This window comes from Perca fluviatilis, chromosome 9 (genome assembly GCF_010015445.1).
Source record: "Perca fluviatilis chromosome 9, GENO_Pfluv_1.0, whole genome shotgun sequence".
Lineage (NCBI taxonomy): Eukaryota > Metazoa > Chordata > Actinopteri > Perciformes > Percidae > Perca > Perca fluviatilis.
The window spans coordinates 33,889,501-33,913,043 of NC_053120.1; the positions used below are offsets into that span (position 1 = coordinate 33,889,501).

The following is a 23,543-nucleotide window of genomic DNA, read 5'->3' on the forward strand; positions in this document are numbered from 1 at the left end:
AGACGGACCCATTTCAACATGAAGCATGTTTCCGTAGACAACGTGTTCCCGCTTTAACATTGTTTGGCAGACAATTTCTAACTGGATTTGATCAAAAACATCTTAAGTTAATAATAATTTTATTTCTGGCTAAAAAAGAAGAAAAAAAATGGATCTTGCTGAAGTGGTCCCTACAGTCGGCATGTAGTCGTCACAGATATAGACTCTTCTCCCTCTGGAGAAACTGAGTTATGACCTTGATCATAATTCAGACAAATTCAGGAGACTTTGGAGACGGTTGCATTCCTTTCTGCAGAGACGATGCTTTGTATTTCCTGTACAGTCCTAGTTTGTAATCATATTTAATATATTTTTCTATCATTCTTCCAATTTAATTTGTGTACATTGCAGCATCAGTTGTTGTTTGGGGTGGGATTTTTCTGTTATGTGTGTGTGTATATATATATATATATATATATATATATATATGTGTGTGTGTATATATATGTATATATATATTATATATATATATATATATACATATATACACATATATATATATATATATATATATATATATATATATATACATATATATACACATATATATATATATATATACATATATTTATATATACATATATATATATATATATATATATATATATATACATATACATATATACATATATATATATATATATATACATATATATACATATATATATATATATATACATATATATATATATATATATACATATATATATATATATATATATATATATACATATATATATATACATATATACACACATATATATACATATATATATATATATATATATATATATATACATATATATATATATATATATATATATATATATATATACATATATATATATACTATATATATATATATATACTACCATATACACTGATCGATAGAATCCAATGTACCCCTCATGGAGGGTAGAGAAGCGCCAGATGGATGGAAAGATCGATGGAAGGAAAGGGTAAGGGTGCCAGGGGATTGCTAGGAAGGACGCAGGGCCGATGGTGGCAGACGCTGACTGGGTTCCAGGCACAGATGAAGACCTCGGACTCGTGGCCCCGCAAGACCATGGCCTTGTTCTGAGGGATCTCCACATCTCCGTCCACCTCCATCAGGTCTGCGTGGTTGTCTAAGCACAGAGTTGGATGGGTTACGAGGCAGCAAGTTAGCAAGCCAGGAATGTCTAGAAAATACATGGTCTACAACCTTTCTGTAAGGTCTTTGCAATTCTTTACCACTATTGGTGTGAGTGAACTACCCTCACAGTGTTCACTAACAGCCAAATATGGGTGTAAAGTAATATTTCATTACTAACATTTACATTTTCATACCAAAAATGTTTGACCAAAACATCTTAATTAAATGTTCACTTATGAATTCCACTTTTTCGGGTTTTACTACTATTCCAAAAGGTCAAATACTAGTTCTTCCTTAATGAAAATACTTCTCAAATATCTTTGCCATCGCAGGTAGCAAACCATCATTGCACGTCCTTTTCTATCAGTGAACGTATTACTCACTAGCTAAGGCATGGGCTCCGTTCTCCTCCCCGTTGGCAGTATTCTCTCCGTTCTTGGCGTTGCCGGCGATGTTGCCCCCCGTGGTCGATGTTGGTGCTGAAGCGGCAGCCTGCTGCTGGGCCATTTTGTCACGGTAGGCCTGCTGCCTCGTCTGAACGACGTCCGGCATCACGGCATCAATCAGGGACAGAGACTCAATGGGCCGCCCGTCAAATAATGTGCCGTCCTATAGAGTGGGAGAAATGACCAGTTTAGAGAAGAGAAGAGAAGAGAAGAGAAGAGGTTTCAGGTTTCAGGTTTCAAAAGTCCTTCTATTGGACCATTTTCAGCCAAGAATCACAATCACAAAAATCCTAAAAGAAAATCCTAAATAAAATTTAAAAAAAAACACACAAAAACCTGTCACACAAAAATAAAACTAAAAACTGTGCTTTCTTAATCAAAAACCACCAACTCTCCATCCTCCCCCACAGAGCATAACTCCCAAATGAGGAATTTCGTCATCTTGTTTGTGTCCCATCTCACTGATGCTGACTTCAGCCTCACAAAAGAATCAATTTATTTTTACCAATGATTCACCTAAATATTTTCTGTTTATACGGTACCGCCGACGGCAACTACATCATATCTGTTTCAAGCAAAACAGAGCGAAAGCAGAAAATGTAGAAGAACCGTATTATGTTTTTCTTTACAAGTGAAATAAATGTCAGACTGACACGTGATGTGCATTTTTCTCAGAAAACAATTCGTTTTTAGAAATGTCTCATGATATACTGTCTCTAGAAGGGTATGACTCAACTTTAGTTTTTGTAAAAGAAGGAAAAGGAAAAGAAAATCACAATACTCAATGCGAGAGGAGAGGAGAGGACCCACCTCATTGATGCTGACTTCTGCCTCGACATACTGCAGGCCCTTCTGGATGATGCTGATGAGGGCAGCAGGGGGAACCAGAGCACCATTGATGTTGGACTGGCTGATGTGACTCTCTATGCCAAATGTAAATGCTGAGTGGGAGAACCCTGGAGAAGAAAAGAGCGGGAGGAAGAAGGCAGGGGAGGAGAAGATATTTTCAGCGTTGGAAGGCAAGGACATGCTGCGTATTAGGGCTCAACCGATTATAGGCACTGGGCGATTATGAAAGTAGGCTATTACGTTTTGTGTTCCATTCCAAAATCTTAATTTTGACTAAAAGATTATAATTTTTACTGTTAATGCATACTGATTCTAAATATCGGCTTTCGGTTTCATTAACTACTAATAATCGGTCGACCCTTGCTGTGTATCACAGTAAATCATGACTTATTTAAGAACTACATTTTCTCAGTTTTCTCCACTGCCATATTGTGTTACTTGCAAGCCACTGCTACTATTCTTTTCTTTTCACATTCTTGAGTATTTCTCATACATTTTTCTTTTGGAGGTTACAAAACAGATTGCTTGTATTGCAACCTCTACAGCTGCCCATTTTCCAGACCTCTCTACTTTAGCACACCTGAACCAGCTGATGCGCAAGCCCTGGGCCAACACGCGAGTTGCATTGGGCGCGTCAGGCGTATTCAAAACATTACGCGATGAGCATACTTCCATTGTTGTGTGGCGGATTTATTTTCCACTGCGATAACAGCTGCCTCCAGTAGGTGGGCTACAGCGAAAGCACTCACGCATTATGGATTCACAGGGTATGGAAAGTTAACATTTATAACACAGGCATAGTACTTAAGCGTCAGTCTTATTCACTAACTAGCTAGCTATTTGGCACTCAACTAGTGTGATGAACATTATTTTATGTGTGCTTATCATTGCGCATTAGTAAACAACCAGTTCTGACTCCGCACTACAACAGAATGACTGGTAGGTGATTCGCTGTCATTGGTAATATTATGTACTGCTTCTGCAGGATGTCAACATTGTTTATGGAGAAGGAGAACCAGGAAATGAGTCGGGGGAAATGCGGTGCTACCAAGCCACGACCAAGCGACGTGATGGCTGCGACGTGTAGTTACATTGTTTGAGAGGTGCACGTCAGGCTACGGTGTAGGGTCCGTGTCTCCGCGTACCTACGTACGTAGCCACGGCATCAATTTGACGCGGAACCATAAATCAAGCTTTAGCCATATAATGGCAGGGAAAACCCAGCACAGACTGCCTCGAATCATCCGTCACTCAGAACAACTGCAACTCAAGTGAAGAGATTGTCAGCGTTTTGATATCCTGGAGCGGTGCCGGTTATGGGCGTACCATCAAAACAATCCGATTTGGCTAGAGAGTAGGGCTGCACGATGTGTGTGATAACGTTGTTGAATATCACTATAACGAACAAATATTAAAAGTGTAGTCACTTCTGTTGCTTTCAGTATTCTGCTAAAATACAACAAACTGCTAAATGAATTTAAAACAAATGAAAGGAAATGATTTCCAACTTTCTTTTATTGAACAAATTGAACATTAATTTTAATATAAAAGGCCCCACTAAAAAAGAGTGACAGTTACATTTTAAAGTTTTCCACTGATTTCCTTTAAACCAACACAAAAAATCTCTGAGTATCTTTCATGATATGTCGCAGCCTTTTGCGATGGGTTTATTGCGCCAGTTGATATCGCGATGACGATTAAAAGAAAACAATATATTGTGCAGCCCTAGTAGAGAGTTTGATAGTTTACAATAGATTTGTGGGAAAGCACACCCCTAACAAAAGTTGGTTAATTACCAATATGTTATGACATTTTAAGATTTGAAGAAAATATTGTCTTGATAAATATAATAGGGTCTTGAGAGGATACCTGACTCCTGTAGGTATCTGTAGACCAGGAAGTTGACCTCATCACTGCTAATGCTCATCTTTACTCCTGTTACACCATGAGGTCAGCACGCACACACCTAGCCTGGAAAACACAGAGAGAGAGAGACATACATCATCAGTGAAGGGAAACACTACCGCTCAATGTACATGATATAGGCAATACATGTGACTGCCATTTAATATAGTAGGGGTGGGAGAAAAAAATTGAAAATCATATTTTTACCAACAATTCACCTAAATCTTTTTCTGTTTATACGGTACCGCCGGCAGCGACTACATCATATTTGTGGGGCAATTGGTTTTGCAGCAAGGTATACAATACATACAGTACACAGTACATACGACACAGAAGGAGATTGGGGGGGAGGGGTGACCTGAATACCAGTGGGCTAGAAGACCAACGATGGTGACCGACTTTGACATTTCCAAGTAAATAAAGCACAGCATCAATAACATCTAAAAAAGCAGCAGAATGACGAAAAAAAAATACAAATCCCCGCAATAAAGTGCAATGTGACCAGGCATGTTGAATACATGGATCAACTTCTCTTCCATCATCACAAATTGTCCACATCAGCTGCATAGATATCATTATCCTAATCATCATCACCACCGCCATCATCGCCATCCACATCAACATGAACCACATCACATCGCTTACTAAACTACACACTTTGCCAAGTGAGTTGGGAGTTACTATCTCCTAGGGGGAGGAGGAACTGAATCAGGAAAAAAGCATATTGTGCCAGACCTACATGTGATATATCATCATCATCATATAATAAAGACTATTTGAATATGGACGCCTAAAAGAAAGTAGAAAAAAAAATAATGAAAATGTTCAATAGAAACCATGGATTTCAGGTGGCAGGTGAGAATTCAAACTACAAAAACTAACCGGAATATAATGCAGAAAGACTCTCAGACATTCTGTATTGCTTTCGAATATGCACGCTATCCCTACACTTCTGATCAGGTATAAATCTCACCTTTGTGTGGCTTATTGTCTACACAAATGTTAACGTCACTACCGCCGATAAAAGGGGGGTACTGATACTTTTTTTTATGCGAGAAATCAACTATATAAGGCTCAAATATGGGCCGTTTTACCAAAATTGATGGCTAATTGCAAATTTGGTAAGACCTGTCTGACTTCAGGAGCTCCACACAGTCTGACGACAGTCTGTCCTGATTCGATTCTTTCGCAATTCATGGGTGCCGATTCCATTTCTATTGCAATTTTCATTTATTGCGATTCTAGAAGTATTGCGATTCAATAGTATTGAGTATTGCGATTTCTTATCCTTCTTTAACAAAACAAAATTTTAATAATACACTTCTAGAGACAATATATCATGAGACATTTCTTAAAAATTGTTTCTTCTAAGAAGAAAGCACATCACTTCAGTCAGTCAGTCTGACATTTATTTTATTTGTAAAGAAGTACATGACATGGATATTCTAATCGATATATATATATATATATATATATATATATATATATATATTTAAAAATTGCTGCAAAAAATAAATAAATCACGATACATAAGGTTTTCGAAGCTGCTTCTCCATCTGACCACTTATACTGTGAATCATCTAATGCCCTAATTTAAGTACCAATCCACTACAAACTGTCAACTGAAAAATACAAGGGGAAGAAGTAACCAGGATTGTAACACCTCCTGTGGTATGACTTCTTCAGTTTGTGCATCCATGAACATGTCAGGGGATCGTGATTCAACATTGCTTTTGTCCGTGGTTTCATGAACCAAAAAGGTTGGAAACCACAACTTCAGAAACTCCCTGAGAGCCAGATCCCAAATAAGGACCAGCTCAAAGCCCATTTCCCCTGAGAATAATGAGCCATGTAATGCCTGGAGCTCAGTGTCTGAAGCATTTAATGGCATTTAGGCGGGTGAAACACTCGTGGGTACTGTGAGCTCTAGGTTACATTTCATTTCCCAGGATGATTTATGTGGTACGGAACACCAAAACATTTAGCATGACATGTGGCTTTAACATTTACGTTAACAATAACACGTTTGTCGAGTTGGTCATCAAACTGTAGATTTCACACTGAGGTGCTATCATCTTATATATTTTCCACAGGTGATTAGATTATTCTTTAATGATAACATGAGGAAAAAACTGGTCACTGCGACAGCAAACAGGTTACAATTACACAATACACATGGCATTGTATAAAGTAGAAGATAGCCAGTGTGTCTACTCCTGTGATCATTGACAAGTTTCGCTAATCTTGCATAATCAAGCTACAGCAACAGACGTCCCACTAGAGCCAGTTGCATCACCCTCACAAGAGAATAAAGGCTGCCATAGCTGATCTGTTTGGGGATGTGTCCGTGACCCAGGAGACTGGCAACAACTCTGTGGCCAAGACAACAGAAGAAGAGGTGAAGTTGTTCTCTGGCATGTTGGCTCAGCGACACTTATCTGTTCCTGGACGCTCGGTCTCTAGTTAGAGAGAATTGCATTTTCCATAGAGACAAACTATTTTATCGAAATTGCAATATGGACTAGTGCAGTATCCAGATCGCAGAGGGGGCACAATATTTGTTAAAGGCAAAATATGTGTTCAACCATTCTGAATTAAGAATTGTGGTTCTGCAGAGACATCCCAGAATACAAATCCTATCCTACAGACTAAAGAAAAAATCTTTGATTGGTACAGATCCTTGCAAAAATCACACTATAATGATTTAAAAAATATGTATATTTTAATATTTCTCAATGAAAATGGGAATAAGGATACAAAAATGATCATTCCCTCCAATATCGTGAATCATATCGCAATATCAGTCAAAATAATCGCAATTAGATATTTTCCTCTCATCGCGCAGCCCTACTGTCATGGCAGAGAACTCGGCCTCAGAAGCAGAGAGAGATTCGCACTCCAAACAACCTGAAAAGCCTCATTTGGGAGAATTTCAGAAAACTGTGGAACCTCAGAATAAAGTTGTGTGTGAGCTATGTATGTTAGTTTGCATACGACTCCACAACTAGCAACCTGACGGGCCGGCTACATTGCACATGAATGCACCGCAGAGATCTGCTCTACAAGCGTAAAAATAGGAGTCTAATATTTATATTTTTATGCGAGATGTGTGCCCTTTACAAAGAAATGAATCACAAAGTGGCTATATTTCTTTTAATTAAATGACCGATATAAAGAAAATTACTTAATGACTGTCTATGAGTGTATGCACCCAAGTGAGCATGGCCTGGAGTACGGAACTCTGCCTACACAGCCTCAGCTCGACTCGTACTTTACACAGCCCTCCACAAGCTCGTTTTCTGCGGCACGACAAGAGGCTTGCAGGAAGAAACTTTTGGAGCCAATGTACTGTATCACTTGAAGTGGAACAATCACCAACAGCACCTCAGACACAAAGGAATTACTCAAAGTAATATGTGAGAGCAGGTGAACTAAGAGCGCCCAGTCATGGTCAAAATAGAACACTATTCACATTACATAGCAAATATCAAATTCATTATAAAGCCATAAACATTACACACAGCACATGCCACGATGGGGTTGGTGTGCCACTGTTGAAACTACCTCAGCAGGGAAAAAACAGTCCTAGAAGTTTTTTAGTGCAGGTTTATTAAAAGGCAATAATAATAATAATAATAATAATAATAATAATATCACAAAATCACAAACAACCAGAGTTGAATCCAAATTGAATCAAAAACCATGTGAATAGCTATGTGTTACATTGTACAGGTGTTTTGATTTTTCTGCTCAGTGTAAACTCCACTTCAACTCTTAACCCACTGGCTACATTGCCCTAATGCCGCACCTGGCTTAAAAGTCAATGTTCAACATCCTCACATTTGACCACATTCATGACAAGTCACTCCGGAGATACAATGTTTCTTGCAGACTTAGCTCTGAAGCAACATTTCCACAGAAACTCTCCACTGAAACCGATACTGTGCAAATTACATTATTGGCGCTTACCCACTGCTAGTACCAGCTCTACTCGGCTTGGCAGTGGTGCCCCGTCCTCCATTTTCCATTGCAGACCAGTACCACCTTATGCGCGAGGCATGGGGGCTGGGCGTCATAGTAAAACGCGATTTTGATTCTCGGCATAAACAAACAAAAAAAACACCGCTGGCACAAATGGCGGGTTTGTTCAGGACACCACCCCCCCTCCATCTGTCACTAGCAATGATGACGCAGTGATTAGTGACGAGTCTCTCTGACCAATCAGTAGTCTGCAGGTTTTCACGTCACCTTTTGGTATCGCCTCAGCTCACTTGAAACCTCGACGGAGGCGATACAAAAAAAAAACCTGTTAGCAGGTACCGGGGACCTTTTTTCTTAATGGAAAACCAAAAAAGGCGAGTAGAGTCCAAGCGAAATCTAGTACCATGTAATGGAAAACCGCCATATTACAGCTGAGTTGGCAACTGTTTGAGGCAGGGTGAAGCAGAATTCACAGCATTACCACTAAAACCTGATCAAAACTATTGTCGTATTCCTCTTACTATTACTGTAAGTGGGAAAAATCTGCCAAGAAAAACACATATAGGGAGTCATTTGGGACGTATGGAAGAAATTACATTTTACATAATTACAGTTTTCCTTACATATAATGTACTGTCTGCAAAATTCAAAAAATATTGTTATAAGGAGAAAAATCAAGCCGGCAATATCTCATTCTCCCTGACAGACACACACCCTCTCTCACTCCCTCACTCTATGTGTGTATGTATGTATGTTTGTATGAATGCATGTGTGTATTAGAGCTGTCAGTCTTCCTCTATAATACCATTCAAATTTCATTTATTTTTTTAAATACTCAAATAATATTTGAATATTAAAAGCTCAAATGCATCCTGTTATAAATATGTACTACACTACTCAGGCTTATGCATTGTCAATGCTACTACAAGCATGTGGTTGTTGTTACACGTTCTGTCCACTAGAGGGACTACCAACATCAGCCTGGTCTTGAAGGGGATCTACGTCATGGCACATTACATTTCTGGCACGCCGCTCTCGGTTTACATTATTTTCCACCATGCACACAACAACAAACATAAATCAGCTAAAACTATGTAATAAAATATTATTTAACGAACGTAATGAAGCAGCTCTGTTGTAAAGGCTAACATTGCTCGACATGTTATAAAGCACAGCCAAGACGACTGGTCATTAACTAAGTAACAATATTGTTAGCCATGATGCTAACGGCATTGCTAACTAAGCCAAACGGTGCTGCCACTACTATTTTAATAATTTATAAGCAACCCGTTTCTTGCACATTGTCACGTTACTGAGAATACAGCTGTTAGAAGGTAACCTATGAAGTGGAAGCTAACTCTGACAGCTGTAGGGCAGCTAACATAAGCTTTAGCAGTCTCCATGAAGCTCCTAGCTAAGCACCTATAATTTGCGACGCAGTTAGGAAACCAGAATGAGCTAAATACTGATAACATAAGCATTTTGGGTCGGTGGATGCCGATTTTAAAGTCATGTTAAAACTATTTCCCGTCCTTCCGATTTCCAGCCGCAGCCTGTCGCTCCCCCCTGTACCAACGTTAGCTTACAATGACTTGTGTTTGTAACTCCTGTAACTTATTGTTCAGACATGATCGAATAGTATTTGACTTTCGGAATTCGTTCCAACAGCCCTAGTATGTATGTATGTATGTATGTATGTATGTATGTATGTATGTATCTATCTATCTATTAGGGCTGCCAGTTAACCAGCTTGAAGGTGGACAAGATCAATACACTGTAGTACAATGTGCCTGCAGCTTATTACAGGTATAAATCACCCAACAAATGTACAATTGTGTCCTGTAATTTAGACCAACTGCATCCACACTACACTCCCATGCAACTTTCAGGCCCATTGATGTAAATCAATGACGTGTCTACACAGCCTGTGTTGCTAGAGCAGCACATTAGCAGAGCAGCAGCTTCAGTCCTCCATGCGTGTAGACAAGATGCCTTCAGGCACAGTATTGAGTGTAGCAGTGTGCATTGTTATCTTGAACTCTACACATAGTGGGTTCAAATCTTGTGTTCATAAACCAAACATATTGAGTGAGATCATTTCAACCTGTCTCCACTGTGTTGACTGCTGCCTTGCCCAGTCATACTCCTCAAACACAGGAAACTGCACAAAGTAATTAACTCATGGCAGAATTTATTCTTGTTTTGAAATAAAAAAAAAAATAAAAAAAATTCATGGAGGATGAATCTAAGATGGATTATAACATTACTCATTAGTCAAGACACATTTCTATAACAATACATTTCATGTACTGTGGTGGGTAGAGAGTATAGGCTGTAAGAGCATGCAAGAGTGTAGTTAAATCAAACACAACAGCCGCTTTAATCAATACACCTAAAACAAGATGGGAGGCTGAGTAGAAAGTCAAGTCGCATGCTGTTGTGTTTTGGCTGAAATGAAAACCTGCAGACTGTTGAGTCACAGATCACTAAGACCCTCTGCGCAAATCCCAGCTGACAGCAGCAGTGCCCGGGGAGGACCACCGGTTTGTAAACAGAACGCTGTCGTTCCCTCCACCGCCATCCCGCTGCAGTGGCGCTGTGCAGCCACCATACGCAGCCAGGATCCTCTGTGTTGACAGTGTGGGAGAACAGAGGGGGGATGGGAGAGGAGAAGGGAATCTCTCTCTCTCTCTCTCTCTCTCTCTCTCTCTCTCTCTCTCTCTCTCTCTCTCTCTCTCTCTCTCTCTCTCTCCCCCTCCTCACCCCCTTTTGACTGCTGCCAGTGGCAAACTGGACTATACAGTAAATCTTAAATCAAGTCACAGCTCAACCAGAGAGGAAGAAAAAGAGAGACCCACGAGGACTATCCATTAGCACCGAAAGAGAATAAGGACAGGACAATTTCAGTGTTTTCCCTAGGTTTGTGAAAGATTTAGGTGCACAAATTTGGTGGGTGTTTAGGCGTTCTCCGTCAACAAAATGTTACGTTTTTCAATAAAAAAAGATGCAATTTCACATAAATTTGGACCATTATTATCACCAATTGTATCTAAGACGTTGGAAAAGCTAGAGCACATAAGGAATACATAACACTCAAAAAGCTTAAAAACAAACCTTGCTAAAGAAGTCCACTGGGGACAAAACTACAATCTTTAGATCTGAGACGTCATTTAGTTACATTAGTTCAGCTTAGGTGTTAACGGTTAGCGATCTGGGTGCTGCACCTAAGCCTTATAATGGGAGGGAAAACCCTGTAATTTAATACTTGCAGCAAATATTCTGTTCCCTGATTGTGACGTGGTACTGAGAAAGCAATACGGAATTCATATTGATGAGAGCGGGGGAGGTTCCGCCCCTCACAACATGAAATCAAAATCACTAAGTAAATCATATTTGCCTTGGGTTATCAACTAGCATACATAATTCATTAACCCAAACACTGGCTAATGAAACATTCAATCAAAGGCTTTAGCTCACTCAAAGAAATGTGGTAAAAATATAACACCTTATCAATAATGCGCTACTTGCTGTCACAACACATTTAGCTTTACATCAATCAATGCTTGTTCTTAGCAACGAACGTGATAGCATGCATGACTGATGTATTTGCAGACATTAGGGTAGTGGATGAGGGGGCGATTGTTTTTACTGCCGTGTGCATGCATCACATGCAGTACGCCAACTATAGGCTTCTAGGAAAACAGAGTCACTGCTCATACAACTGCATTTGTTTGCTGAGCTTAAATACAAACAACAAATACATTGTGCAATGAACATGCATGTAGTGACACTGTACAACCCACCCTGCTATTTCTTTTCTAGAAAAATGGATTACAGGCCTGGTCTAGGGCTGCGCAATTAATCGAATTTTAATCACGATCATGATTTGGGCTTCCCACCATCAAATTCACGTGATTGAGCGATATTTAAAATTATTCAATCCGTTCATAGAATGCTCTGTATCAAAGTTTTTTTTTTTTCAAAGCACCGTAAACCACTGTCTGATCACGTGCCTCCATGAGCCAATCAGAGTTGTTCCCTGCACCGCGCAAGCTTAGTTTCTAGATGTAGACAGTCACAGAGGACAGAGTAACGTGAGGAAAATTCCACAACAGATAGCAGTCGGTCCCGAGGTTTACCAGTAAACGCAACATTTTTGTCCCATCAGTGTTGTTTTTCAGACAACAGCAGTGACCAGTGCTATTTTGTGTCTTTTAGCTCATAGCTTTAGCGGCAGACTGTTGTACGTCCTGCTGTTGGAATCCTCTCCCGTGAAATACAGTCACACTACACCCGTTTAGCTGTCAGCATTTTAGCTGTGTCCAGTTACTACTGTAGCTAACGGTAGGCTAACGTTACCTGCTGTATAAAGTGTTATTAGTGTTTACTGTAGCTAGCTAATAGTAGGCTAACGTTACCTGCTGTGTAATGTGTTATTAGTGTTTACTGTAGCTAGCTAATTGTAGGCTAACATTACCATATTGGCACCAGATTTTAACGTGCGCCGTTAACGTGAACAGAACATTGCGTTGCCTGTATCTTTTCACGACAAATGCGCATGTGTGGAAAGCGGTCCCACAAAAGCTGAAATGACTCCTTCATAGTATCCTTCAACAAAGGAGGAATGTAGCACAATATGGATGTGAAAGCAGTTATAATTAGCCTATGTGACAATAAAATTTGTTTTGGTTAAAATCAACAAATACTCGTGAAAATGAATCGTGATCTCAGTATTGATCAAAATAATCGTGATTATCATTTTGGCCATAATCGTGCAGCCCTAGCCTGGGCTTTTAAAAGCTTACAAGGGCTGAAACAATTCGATAACTAAAAATCATCAATGCACTTGATTTAATCCCTACAACTAAGTACAGCCCACCGTGTTTCACATGGATGAGGAATTTGCGTCGCAAACAATTCACGCAAAGTCAACCAATCTCCGTGAATTCAGTGCGACGTTGCCAAATTCACGTACAGCTAGAATTGTAACAATTCCAAATCTTGCTGCACAATTAATTCTCTCAGAAATAATGGCAATTAACAATATAATTGTCTCTTTCAGTCAAATTTAAAAAAATATATTTATTTATTTATTACTTTTTCAAACAGTAATGTTTTGAATCAATTCCAGGATACATCTTTTGGTTCTATCTCTACTATGTAGGGCTTTGACTTTTGCCCAAAAATCATATTCGAGGTTCGTTTGTATATTAATATTCGAATATATTCGAATATTTATTAATATTTTGACCATTAAATGCCTTCAGTTTAAAAAAAATATTAAGTCAGACCCTGGATTAAACACAAACAGTGTGCTTTCGACAGGAAGTTCGGAGCTTTCACCATAGCCTACGTAAGTGGTCTGATGTTTATACTCGTGTGCTGGTGTGTGCATCGAGCCAGTGTTGCCAACTTAGCGACTTTTTTTCACAAAAGCGACTAGCGACTAGCGACAAATCTGGCGACTTTCTGTAAAATAAAAAAAGAGTCGCCAGTATTGTCCAGCGAGCACGCCATGTATTTCTCTCCTGTGGCCGCCAAAACATTCACCTTTCTCTTCTGTTCTGTGACTGAGGAGCAGCCCCTCCCCCCCTTTGTGCAGCAGCACTGAGCAGGCAGGTAGAAAGGGGAGAAGGGACAGAGGAGAGAAGGGACAGAGTGCGGCGCCGGTGTAGGTAGGAGAGACAGCGGAACGCGACGGGAGAAAGACGCCGCTGAGCTGGCCTGGCCCTGGGCCAGCCAGCTTTCTTTGAGAATTAGGGGGGAATTCACCGCTACCGAGCCACGGCCGAGAGACGTGCGTAGCCGCGACGTGTAGTTACATTTTGAAATGCGTAAAAAAGCCTCGGAATCTGAACTGAAAACGTTTACAAGCAAACGCATTTACAAATAACAGGTTCGAATATTAAGGGATGGCTAATATTCGTTCGAATATAATTTTTTTTAATATTCGAATGATATTCGAATAACGAAGTTCGGAGTCAAAGCCCTACTGCTATCTGAGCCAGATAATGTATTAACAGAGGTACACAGCCTATGAAGTAAACATGCCTCTTTATTATCATAAAACATTTTGTCTAACTGCGTAACATGTTTAAAGGTCAAGTGCCAACAACTAACAATTGAAATAATAATAAAAATATATAGTCTCACCAATCATCACTTATATAAAATTACAATTTGGTAAGGAACTATGCTACTAACAGTCTATTACCAGAGAAGCGCGGTTGACCGCAACCCTGTTGCGAGAGCAGCATAAGTTAGAGAGAGAATGGCAGGGTGCCTTGAGTGAGTGACGTCAGTGCCCGTGTGGTCTTGCAAGGAGAGCGAGCGGTAACGGAGAGTAGCGTATGAGTGCGTGCCGCTGTGAGGAAAAGCTTAAACCTTACAACATATGTTGCAGCCATAGACTGTATAAAAAGATTGCACAACAGTGTTTCCATTTCAGCTCCATGTGAGAGTCTTTACGGTCATTTACTAGGGGTGGTACGGTTCACAAAACCCACGGTTCGGTTCGTATCACGGTTTTAGGGTCATGGTTTTCGGTTCAGTACGGTTCTTATTTTTTCTTTAACACTCCAGAATATACTTCAGCATATAGCTAAAATTAACATATTGAATGCATGTTGCACAAAACGTGCACACAGTGGCAGTTCTATATTGTTTTATTTCATCATAGGTAACGTGAAATCCAAAATGTTCCCACACACCAGACTATAAACGACGCTGGCGTATCCTCCAGCTCTGGCCAGCCTCTCTCCCACTTGACATTTCTGCAGGTGACGTGACGTGACCTGCAGCGGCACCCCACTCCACTTGAGGAGCGGTCGGCTCGGTGTCTCTCAAAATCTGATGAAAATCTTTTAAACTGACCTTTGTCGATCTGAAATGAAGACAGATTCAGCAACTGCATGGCCCATTTCTCGCTTGAAATGTTTTCAGAAACACGTTTCGGTAAACTATTTTAGTACAATATGAGATCGTATTCTGAACGAGCCGCCATGACAGTCTGTTTTGAAATTTGGGACCAGCCAGACCCATGTGACGCAATCGTCCAATCAGCTGCCATGGGTTGCGTTTGTCACGCCCGTCCCGCTCGTCATTTCCAGTAAGTGTTTTAACATAGGTGTCGAAAGTGGGCACTACGGCAGTAAGAGGTTAGTGCACATTAACAGTGTACTGACGAACCGTGCGGTACACACATGCTCCGAACCGAGACTAGCGAACCGAGCGGTTCGGGTGTTTTTTCATGAACCGTACCACCCCTATCATTTACGGCCGCGCTGCTTTCCCTCCTCTCCGTTGATCTATTCCACAGACAGTTCAGAAAGCTTGCCGACAATGCCGAGGGCACAGCGAGGGCATAGCAGTTGGGCGGACAGAGAGCAGAGAGGGCAACTGGGCAGTCCGCTAACTCGTTGCTCTCTCAACCAATATAAGCAGCTCTTGTTTTAGGCTACAAAACGTGCATGCAGGCTGAAATTTAATCGGAAATTTAAGCAGAAGGAAACTCCGCTAGCTGCGAGGCTAACGTGCAATGGTAAACACTGCAGCGTTAACATTAACGTGTCCATTTCAGCTGAGAACGGAGAAATGTCTTTGCCTTCCCTACCGTGTAGTATATTAAACGTTACCTGTAGAAATAATTCATAATAATCTGACACCCAAAACAAATCCCCCATATAGCCTATTTAATGGACTGTCCCTCCTCTGCAAAGCTGAAGTGACAAGCAATTATAGTTATATTTCATATCATACGACATCTGTTCTCCTGTACTGGAGGAGAGTACTTGGAAATGCCAGCAAAAAGTAAAAAAAAAATATATATATATATATATATATACAAATTTAAAAAAATGCGGTGATCACGTCCTCGCTGGTATTACGGTCGTTGCGGGTATTGTCACAGCTCTAGGTGCTGCGGGCGACAGCAGCGGTCTTGCTTAATACTGGACCAATTAAAAAAATGGTTGTTCCCAATAGTCACTTAAGACACAAAATCATTACGGGTTTCTCGATTTAATCGATGGAATAATTAGTAGAATACTTGCAAACTCAAGTGATAGCTTCAGCCCTACGCCCCTTTTCTCGACATTTGTGATAGTATGTGAATGGCCATTCTATTTTAACATGAATGTACCTACAGTATGTTAACAACTGAAGCGGTTGCCTTTACTGGACAACACTGAATTAGAGATGCACCAATTACAATTTTCTAGGCCGATTCCGATTTCCGATTTTTCATTGAGTTTGACCAGCCGATACCGATTTCAGCCGATTCAGATTTAATTTTTTCTAACCACTTTACAGCACACACAAATGTTTATTTTTTATCTTTTCTTCAATAGAAAATTTTACATTTTGCATAGAACATATTTTGAATGGAGAATCGATCGCTATAAAATAGAACTATATAAATGACTCCTGGTGTGGGAAATTCACACACATCTAAAGGGCAATGTTAGGGAAGAACCAGTTCCTTCTTTTTACATCCAATATCCAACTAAAAAAATTTGTTATATTTAGCAAACTTAACTTCTGTAAGTATGAAAACAGGGAAAATAGGTAATGGCAATTACAGGCCTTGCAGTTTAAAGATATTTCTCAAAACACACACACAGGCCTGTTTGAACGTCAACAGTAACGTTACCTGAAGACAACATGTAGTTCCTTTTTTAGCAAGTTTGCTTTATGTGTCATTGTGCATAAATATGAACACTACCATTGCTGTCAACAGGCTTATCTGCTAACGTTAGCTACCGACGGTTATCTTGGAACAATCCAGCAATTAGATGGTACCCAAGTGTGCCGTTACCTGAAACAGATCATTTAACGTCACTGCTCATTTTACACACAGTTTAGCAACAAAACTAAACGCTGAGGGAAGATTACTACTTTTTTAATGTTGGTTTTGAGCGGTATGCATCCCCACTAACCTGGAAAGCGTTTTAAACAGTAACGGTAATACAGAGGGACCACAGCGTTAGCTAATGTTAGCTTCTTGTCTCATAAACAGTAAATTCATCAAAGTCAGGGTGCCCAACGCTATTTTCACATAAACTGTAGCGGTCATATTTCACGGGACCCGCGCGAGTGTGGTTTTCATGTTCCATGTTTTTCAACCTCAGAGGAGAGAGAGAGAGCACAGCTGACTGTTCACCTGAGATCAGTAGAGCACACAGCTCTGCAAAGCCGTGTATAATTACGACTCTATGACATTTCATAAACAGCTGATTGAGCGACAGTGCGCCGCTGCTAGATGCATATAGCGGAAACCCTGCATGTGCATGTGTGGTGCTGCTGTTGTGCGATGTAAATCATGCGGTGCCCAAGTGAATTTGACCGGCATAAAATCGGTATATGTCAGACTGACCGGCAGGTCGCTGGTCATGGCCGATGACGTGAAAATCGGCCAATTCCGGTCACCAACCGGTCAATCGGTGCATCTCTACACTGAATCAATATTTTGTTCATGGTACACATGTGAAAGTACCTCTTTAAATGGCAGGTGCATGTCCTGAAACTTAAGACTGAAAAACGTCTGAGGAAACTCACAAACTGCCACCGCACACTGACATGTCTCACTGCACCATGTGTGTTCTTTTGTCCTCTTCCGGTCTGTGATAATAATATACAACGTGTAGGTTTCATTTCCTTTGAAGACTCTGCTGCATAAATATGTAAGAAGACCCAAGCTGTGCGGGCTGCTGCTCCGATTCTACTCTGCAGGTGGAAAAGGGGCTCATTCCTATTTAAAGGATCTGTCTGAGACCTGACGGCGTGGGCCTGTTCTCAGAAAGTAAAGTAGCAGGAAGGAATTCAGGCAGCGGGGAATTGGACGATTTAAGACTATCCGATATTTTTCATAGTCTCTTGCTCTAAAACACACCAAATAGCCCTGAAATATTCTCATTTATACTGTTACCACAGCCAGCCATAATACATTGTAAACAGAACTGCAAATGTGCAAGACATGGAACTGTACTATAAAAAATAGATACCTGTGGTGAAACCAACTGTATTACTCATTTAAGAAGGTGGCGTGGTTGTAAAAGTTCAAGGGGAACTCCTGAAGTCTGTTTACAGTTCTTAGCGAGTGCTATAGCATATACAAAAAAAGGTTGTATAAAGCTTATTGTGTCTCCAGAGGAAGCTGTGTCTAGTCCAGTGTTTCCTCTTATACATTCAGCAGCAACACACCGCCATAAAAAAATAAAAATAAAAATGTTGTCGCAGCCGCTTCTTCAGCTATTTATGAAGAGTCATGCAGTCGTGATTACACGAATCTGCAGAGCAGTCTGCTCTACTGAAGTCAGGCGGACGGCCATTCGCTCTCCAGAGTCAAATTTAAGACTTTTTAAGACCATTATAGAAATAAATAACTGTGTGTAAAAAGAGCGGTGACGTTAAATTACCTGTTTTCAGGTACCTGTGTTCCCCAACCACCGGTCCACGGTTTATTTTGAAAAATTACCGGATTCTCTCCTGTCTCTCTTCCTATTGACACATGTCATGTGTTATTTACAGCTCAATGAAGGCCATAAACTTGCTAAAATATGAGTAAACAAATGTCTTTGCGACGCTTTGTTGCTCAGCGGAAAAAGGCCCGCAGGAGGAAAAAAAAAAAAAACACCCAACCCCAAAAAAAAAAAAAAAAAATAAACAAAAAAAAGCAAGCTCTTTAAAAAAATGGATTTATCGGAACAGGTGATTCTCGCGACCCAGTTCTGAACAAACCAGGTGAATCGAGCTTGTCCGTGCAAGAGGAAGATCAGCTGCTGGAGATTACAAATGTAGGTGGACTTCAAAGTATGTTTGAGAGAACAACTCTGCCGTTGTTTTGGATGAAAATCAAGGCTGAAAACCCTAACGTCGCCATAAAAGCACTGAAAACCCTGCTTCCGTTTCCAACATCGTATCTTTGTGAAGCGAGATTTTCTACAAAAATCACAGAATAAACTGGACATAAGGAACGCACTTTGGGTGTCACTGTCTCCAGTTACACCCAAATGGGACCGTTTGGTTGCACAGAAACAAGCGCAGGGCTCCCACTGATACATCATTAAGGTAAATTGTGTTTTTCATGCATTTTACATTTGTTTTTAAATTATATATATTATTAGATATTTGTTTTCGTGCTGGTCGTATCATTTTATTTTGTCGTGTTTACCCGCCACACCTTGAAGACCGGTCCGTGAAAATATGTCTTACATGAAACCGGTTCGTGGCGCAAACAAGGTTGGGGACCGCTGTCCTAGGGTACCGTCTATTTGCTGGATTTTTTCAGAGGTAACGATAGCTTAACATCAACAAATAAGCCCACTGACAGCGACGTTATTGTTCATATTGCGTAAAATGAGCAGTAACTATGTCCAAAGGTACCGTCTATTTGCTGGATTTTTCAGAGGTATTGACAGTAGTAGCGGTCGTAGTTAGTGAAAATGTGATCTGAGATGCACACTGCAAAATGTGTTATGCATCTGGAATTGTTCATTAGCTATGTGTGATATCTGTAAAGCTGAACGGACTCAGAGTAGTAGGCTAAAACAGATTTCATTCTGATCCAAAAACTAGGATCACTAAGATTATATCCTGGAATAGATTGTATAACAATGCTTTTGAGAAACGCTGGCAAATAAAGCAAACTGTCGCTCAAAAGGAACTGCATGCTGTTTTCACTTAATTCAATTCAATTGTATTTATAGTATTAAATCATAACAAGAGTTATCTCAAGACACATTACAGACCAAGCATTTAGTGCAACAGCGGTGGGGAAAAACTTCCTTTTAGGCAGAAACCTCGGACAGACCCAGGCTCTTGGTGGGCGGGCGTCTGCCGGTGCCGGTTGGGACACAGAGACACTGATACAGATATACAGGTAACGTTACTGTTGAAAACTTTTTACAGCCGTTCTCTCCCAGGATTACTGGTCTCTCGGAGTGACAGAGTGCATTGACAAGTCTAGCACTGCCTCACATGGCCTATGTGAGGTCAGCGAGGCTAGCTGTCCGTAACAGATGGTAGCATGTAGGCCTTGCCAGCAAGCCTCGCTTGATGGGCAGCTTAACCTGCTCTAGGCTTGGATTAGAAGACCTCACCAAAGTCAGACGCCCAAATCACTTATAGAACCTCTTTAGTACGGATAGACCTATTATTGGCCCTGGCCGATTATCGGGTCGTTTCAGGGCAGTTTGCAGATTATCTGTATCAATGTTTTATTTGCCTGATAACCAATAAAGTTAATTAAAGGGTAGCTACCGTTTGTTTCAACCTGGACCCTATTTTCCTATGGTTTTGATTCTAAGTGACCGATGGGAACAACAATCTTGGACATTGGTTCAGTATTAAGCGAGATCGCAGCAGTCGGCAGCCGCGAAACAAGCTACAATGTAAGTTAATAGGGCTCGTTTTGCCATCGACAATCTCAGATTAATATTCCAAATGTCTGACAACATTAGGGAAAGGATCCCTTCAGAGATAGACCTTTAAAATCTCTTTGAGACCTTTCTGTTTTTAAAACCAGAAACAGCTCTGAAGACGCTAGCGCTAAACCCACCAGACTCCATCTTAAAAAAGCGAGATACACACATACGCAGAGCTGTGGGGCGGACGGAGCGAAACAACGTAGACTTTGTTAAAGTCACCGTGAGTCACGACAATGACGGTAAAGCGGTTGCAAGCGTGGTTACACTTTTCAAAATTCCACGCTGATAGCATATATAACAGGGAGGCAAAAGGGGTCCATAATGGGTATGGGTTAACTATGCCCTTTTGACTGACTGACAGGCTGAGGTTGTAGGACAAGGCAACATTATTTCTATAGCACATTTTAGCAAGGCAATTCAAAACGCTTTACATAAAACATTAAAGAGCAGTTCATTTTCATCATTTTTAGAAAGTTTGTAGGGAAAGGTTTGGGAGGGAAGAGGGAAGTGTTTTATTTTGTGTGACATGTAAAATGTGCTGAATAAATGACAAAATGTTCTAAGTAAATAGGATAAATAGGTTTGGAATTATTTTTACAACTGAAATAAATTTTTTGTTATTACAGAGAAAGTCCCGAAAAAAGGTACAGTTGGGTACCGGAACCAAATTCCAAGTACCGGTATTGGTACCGGACAGGGGGTAAAAGTGAACGGTACCCAACCCTACAGTCTACAGCACAACACAGATGCAAGTGGACATACGAATTAAAACCATTATGGTACCAGGGGTACACTAGTCAACATCAAGGGAGAGATGTGTTTCTATGGACAAACGCTCAAACCATTGACATAAAAAAAGGCCCAAAAGAACTACATCACTACAATTAGAAACTACAAAACTAGAAACTAGAGCTATCAACATGTTTATTAAGTCAGGAGCATCAGCCGGCAAAACTCAACTGCAGTACGATGGTACTAATTATCATCATGCTGTAAATCATGACGCAATAATAATAATAAAACATCGGTTAAACAAGAACATTCTCACCTGACATGGATTTTAATATTTTAGATTGCATTTGTTTTAGGTGATTTTTGATTGATCTATACTGTAAGGACAACATCTCATCACACCCAACAGATGCTAATGAATTGATTCCGTACAAAGTTTCTACAGGCTTTACGCTTTAATGACGTCCCAGATCAACCTTGCCTTGTTTTCAGTTGTTGAGAGTGGTGTTATTGCAGTAAGCTGTTAATCCACACTCTTACCTAAGAACCTGGCAAGCATCTACAGTATTTCCAGTAACAGACTGAGGAAACAGGGGTAGTGCGACAGACAAACAGGATGAGCCAATTTATTGACAGCTGGGGGTATTAGGTGACCATGGGTGATTGAGGCTGGATTCTTGGGTTAGAACAGATATTAAGATATGGCAAACCCCGTTATCGGTGTAAGCATACAATGACCCGCAAGCACACCACAGAACTTTTATACAGAGGAAAACTAATATGGCTTACTTAAAGCATTGCTTACTTAAACATGTGTGAGTCATGTAAAAGCTCTGTAAAGTGGATAGTCAGTTGACATTTCATTTACAAAACAGAGCTCAGAGGTTGGGTTGGAGGCATGCTCAAATAGAGCATTTGAAGCTTCAGACCTAGGGCTGTGCAATTAATCAAAATGTAATCGTGATTATGATTTCTGCTCCCAATGATCACAAAAACAGAATAATCGAGAAAAACATTTTCTCGTGTTCTGAATGAAAAAATAAAGTTTAAATAGGAAAAGTATTAAGGCAAATTTCACAGCTTTTTTTTATTTTTACTGTTGATTTATTAAACTTTTTTTAAGTTCAATAATTGCAACACCTTTCCAGAAGTCAATGAGTACCGTATTTTCCGGATTATAAGTCGCTCCGGAGTATAAGTCGCATCAGTCAAAAAATGCGTCATGAAGAGGAAAAAAACATATATAAGTCGCACCGGACTATAAGTCGCATTTATTTAGAATACTTTTTTTTTTTCACCTGTCAACTACACAATAGCACACAGAACAGGCTGAATACAGTAGGTGTCCGGTATGTTAACTTAACACATTAACAGTTATTGAACTATACAATAGCGCCGGGGCAGCTGTGGCTAAGTGGTAGAGATGTTGCCTGCCAATTGGAAGGCTGGTGGTTCGATCCCTGGCCCTGCAGTTCCATGCCGAAGTGTCTTCTTCTTGTGTCCAAGACACTGAACCCCGAGTTGCCCCGATGCTGTGCCATCGGAGTGTAAATGTTTGTGAGTGTTTATCTGATGAGCAGGTGGCACCTTGTACGGCAGCCTCGGCCACAGTGTATGAATGTGTGTGAATGGTGAATGGTTCCTGTACTATGTTAAAGCGCTTTGAGTAGTCGTTAAGACTAGAAAAGCACTATATAAAAACAGTCCATTTACATTTACACACAGAACAACTAGCTACCAGGGCGTGGAGCATGGATGTATTAAAAGGCGTGGAGACGTAACTGCACCGTTGACAAGCCCCTCCCGACTCGTTCCTCCAGCTCCGGCCATCTTGCTTTCATCCCGCGATTAGCCGATTAGCTTTCTTTGTTTTCTTCATTGCAGTATGAGTCACCTTTTCGCCAGTCCCTCACAAGTTTCTCCCTCATTTCAAACTTTCTTTCTGCTGCTCAATTACCGTTTTCGGCTGCATATTTTACTACCTGCAGTTTGTTATCTCTTTTCTTTCTCAGTTGTCTTTAGGAGTAGCAT

At 40.3% G+C, this 23,543-nt stretch overlaps 1 protein-coding gene across 1 annotated transcript in view; it reads right to left on the reverse strand.

The window, feature by feature from the left end:
• The window catches only part of tbl1xr1a (tbl1x receptor 1a), a 67,640-nt gene that overhangs the window by 10,850 nt on the left and 33,247 nt on the right, over positions 1-23,543 (reverse strand). The window contains exons 3-7 of the mRNA XM_039811108.1: positions 4,339-4,440; positions 2,431-2,576; positions 1,558-1,783; positions 1,030-1,166; positions 943-944 (exon numbers count right to left, since the gene is read on the reverse strand). Of these exons, the coding sequence (XP_039667042.1) occupies positions 943-944; positions 1,030-1,166; positions 1,558-1,783; positions 2,431-2,576; positions 4,339-4,396 (569 nt within the window). The 5' untranslated portion in view covers positions 4,397-4,440. The remainder of the gene's footprint in view (positions 1-942; positions 945-1,029; positions 1,167-1,557; positions 1,784-2,430; positions 2,577-4,338; positions 4,441-23,543) is intronic.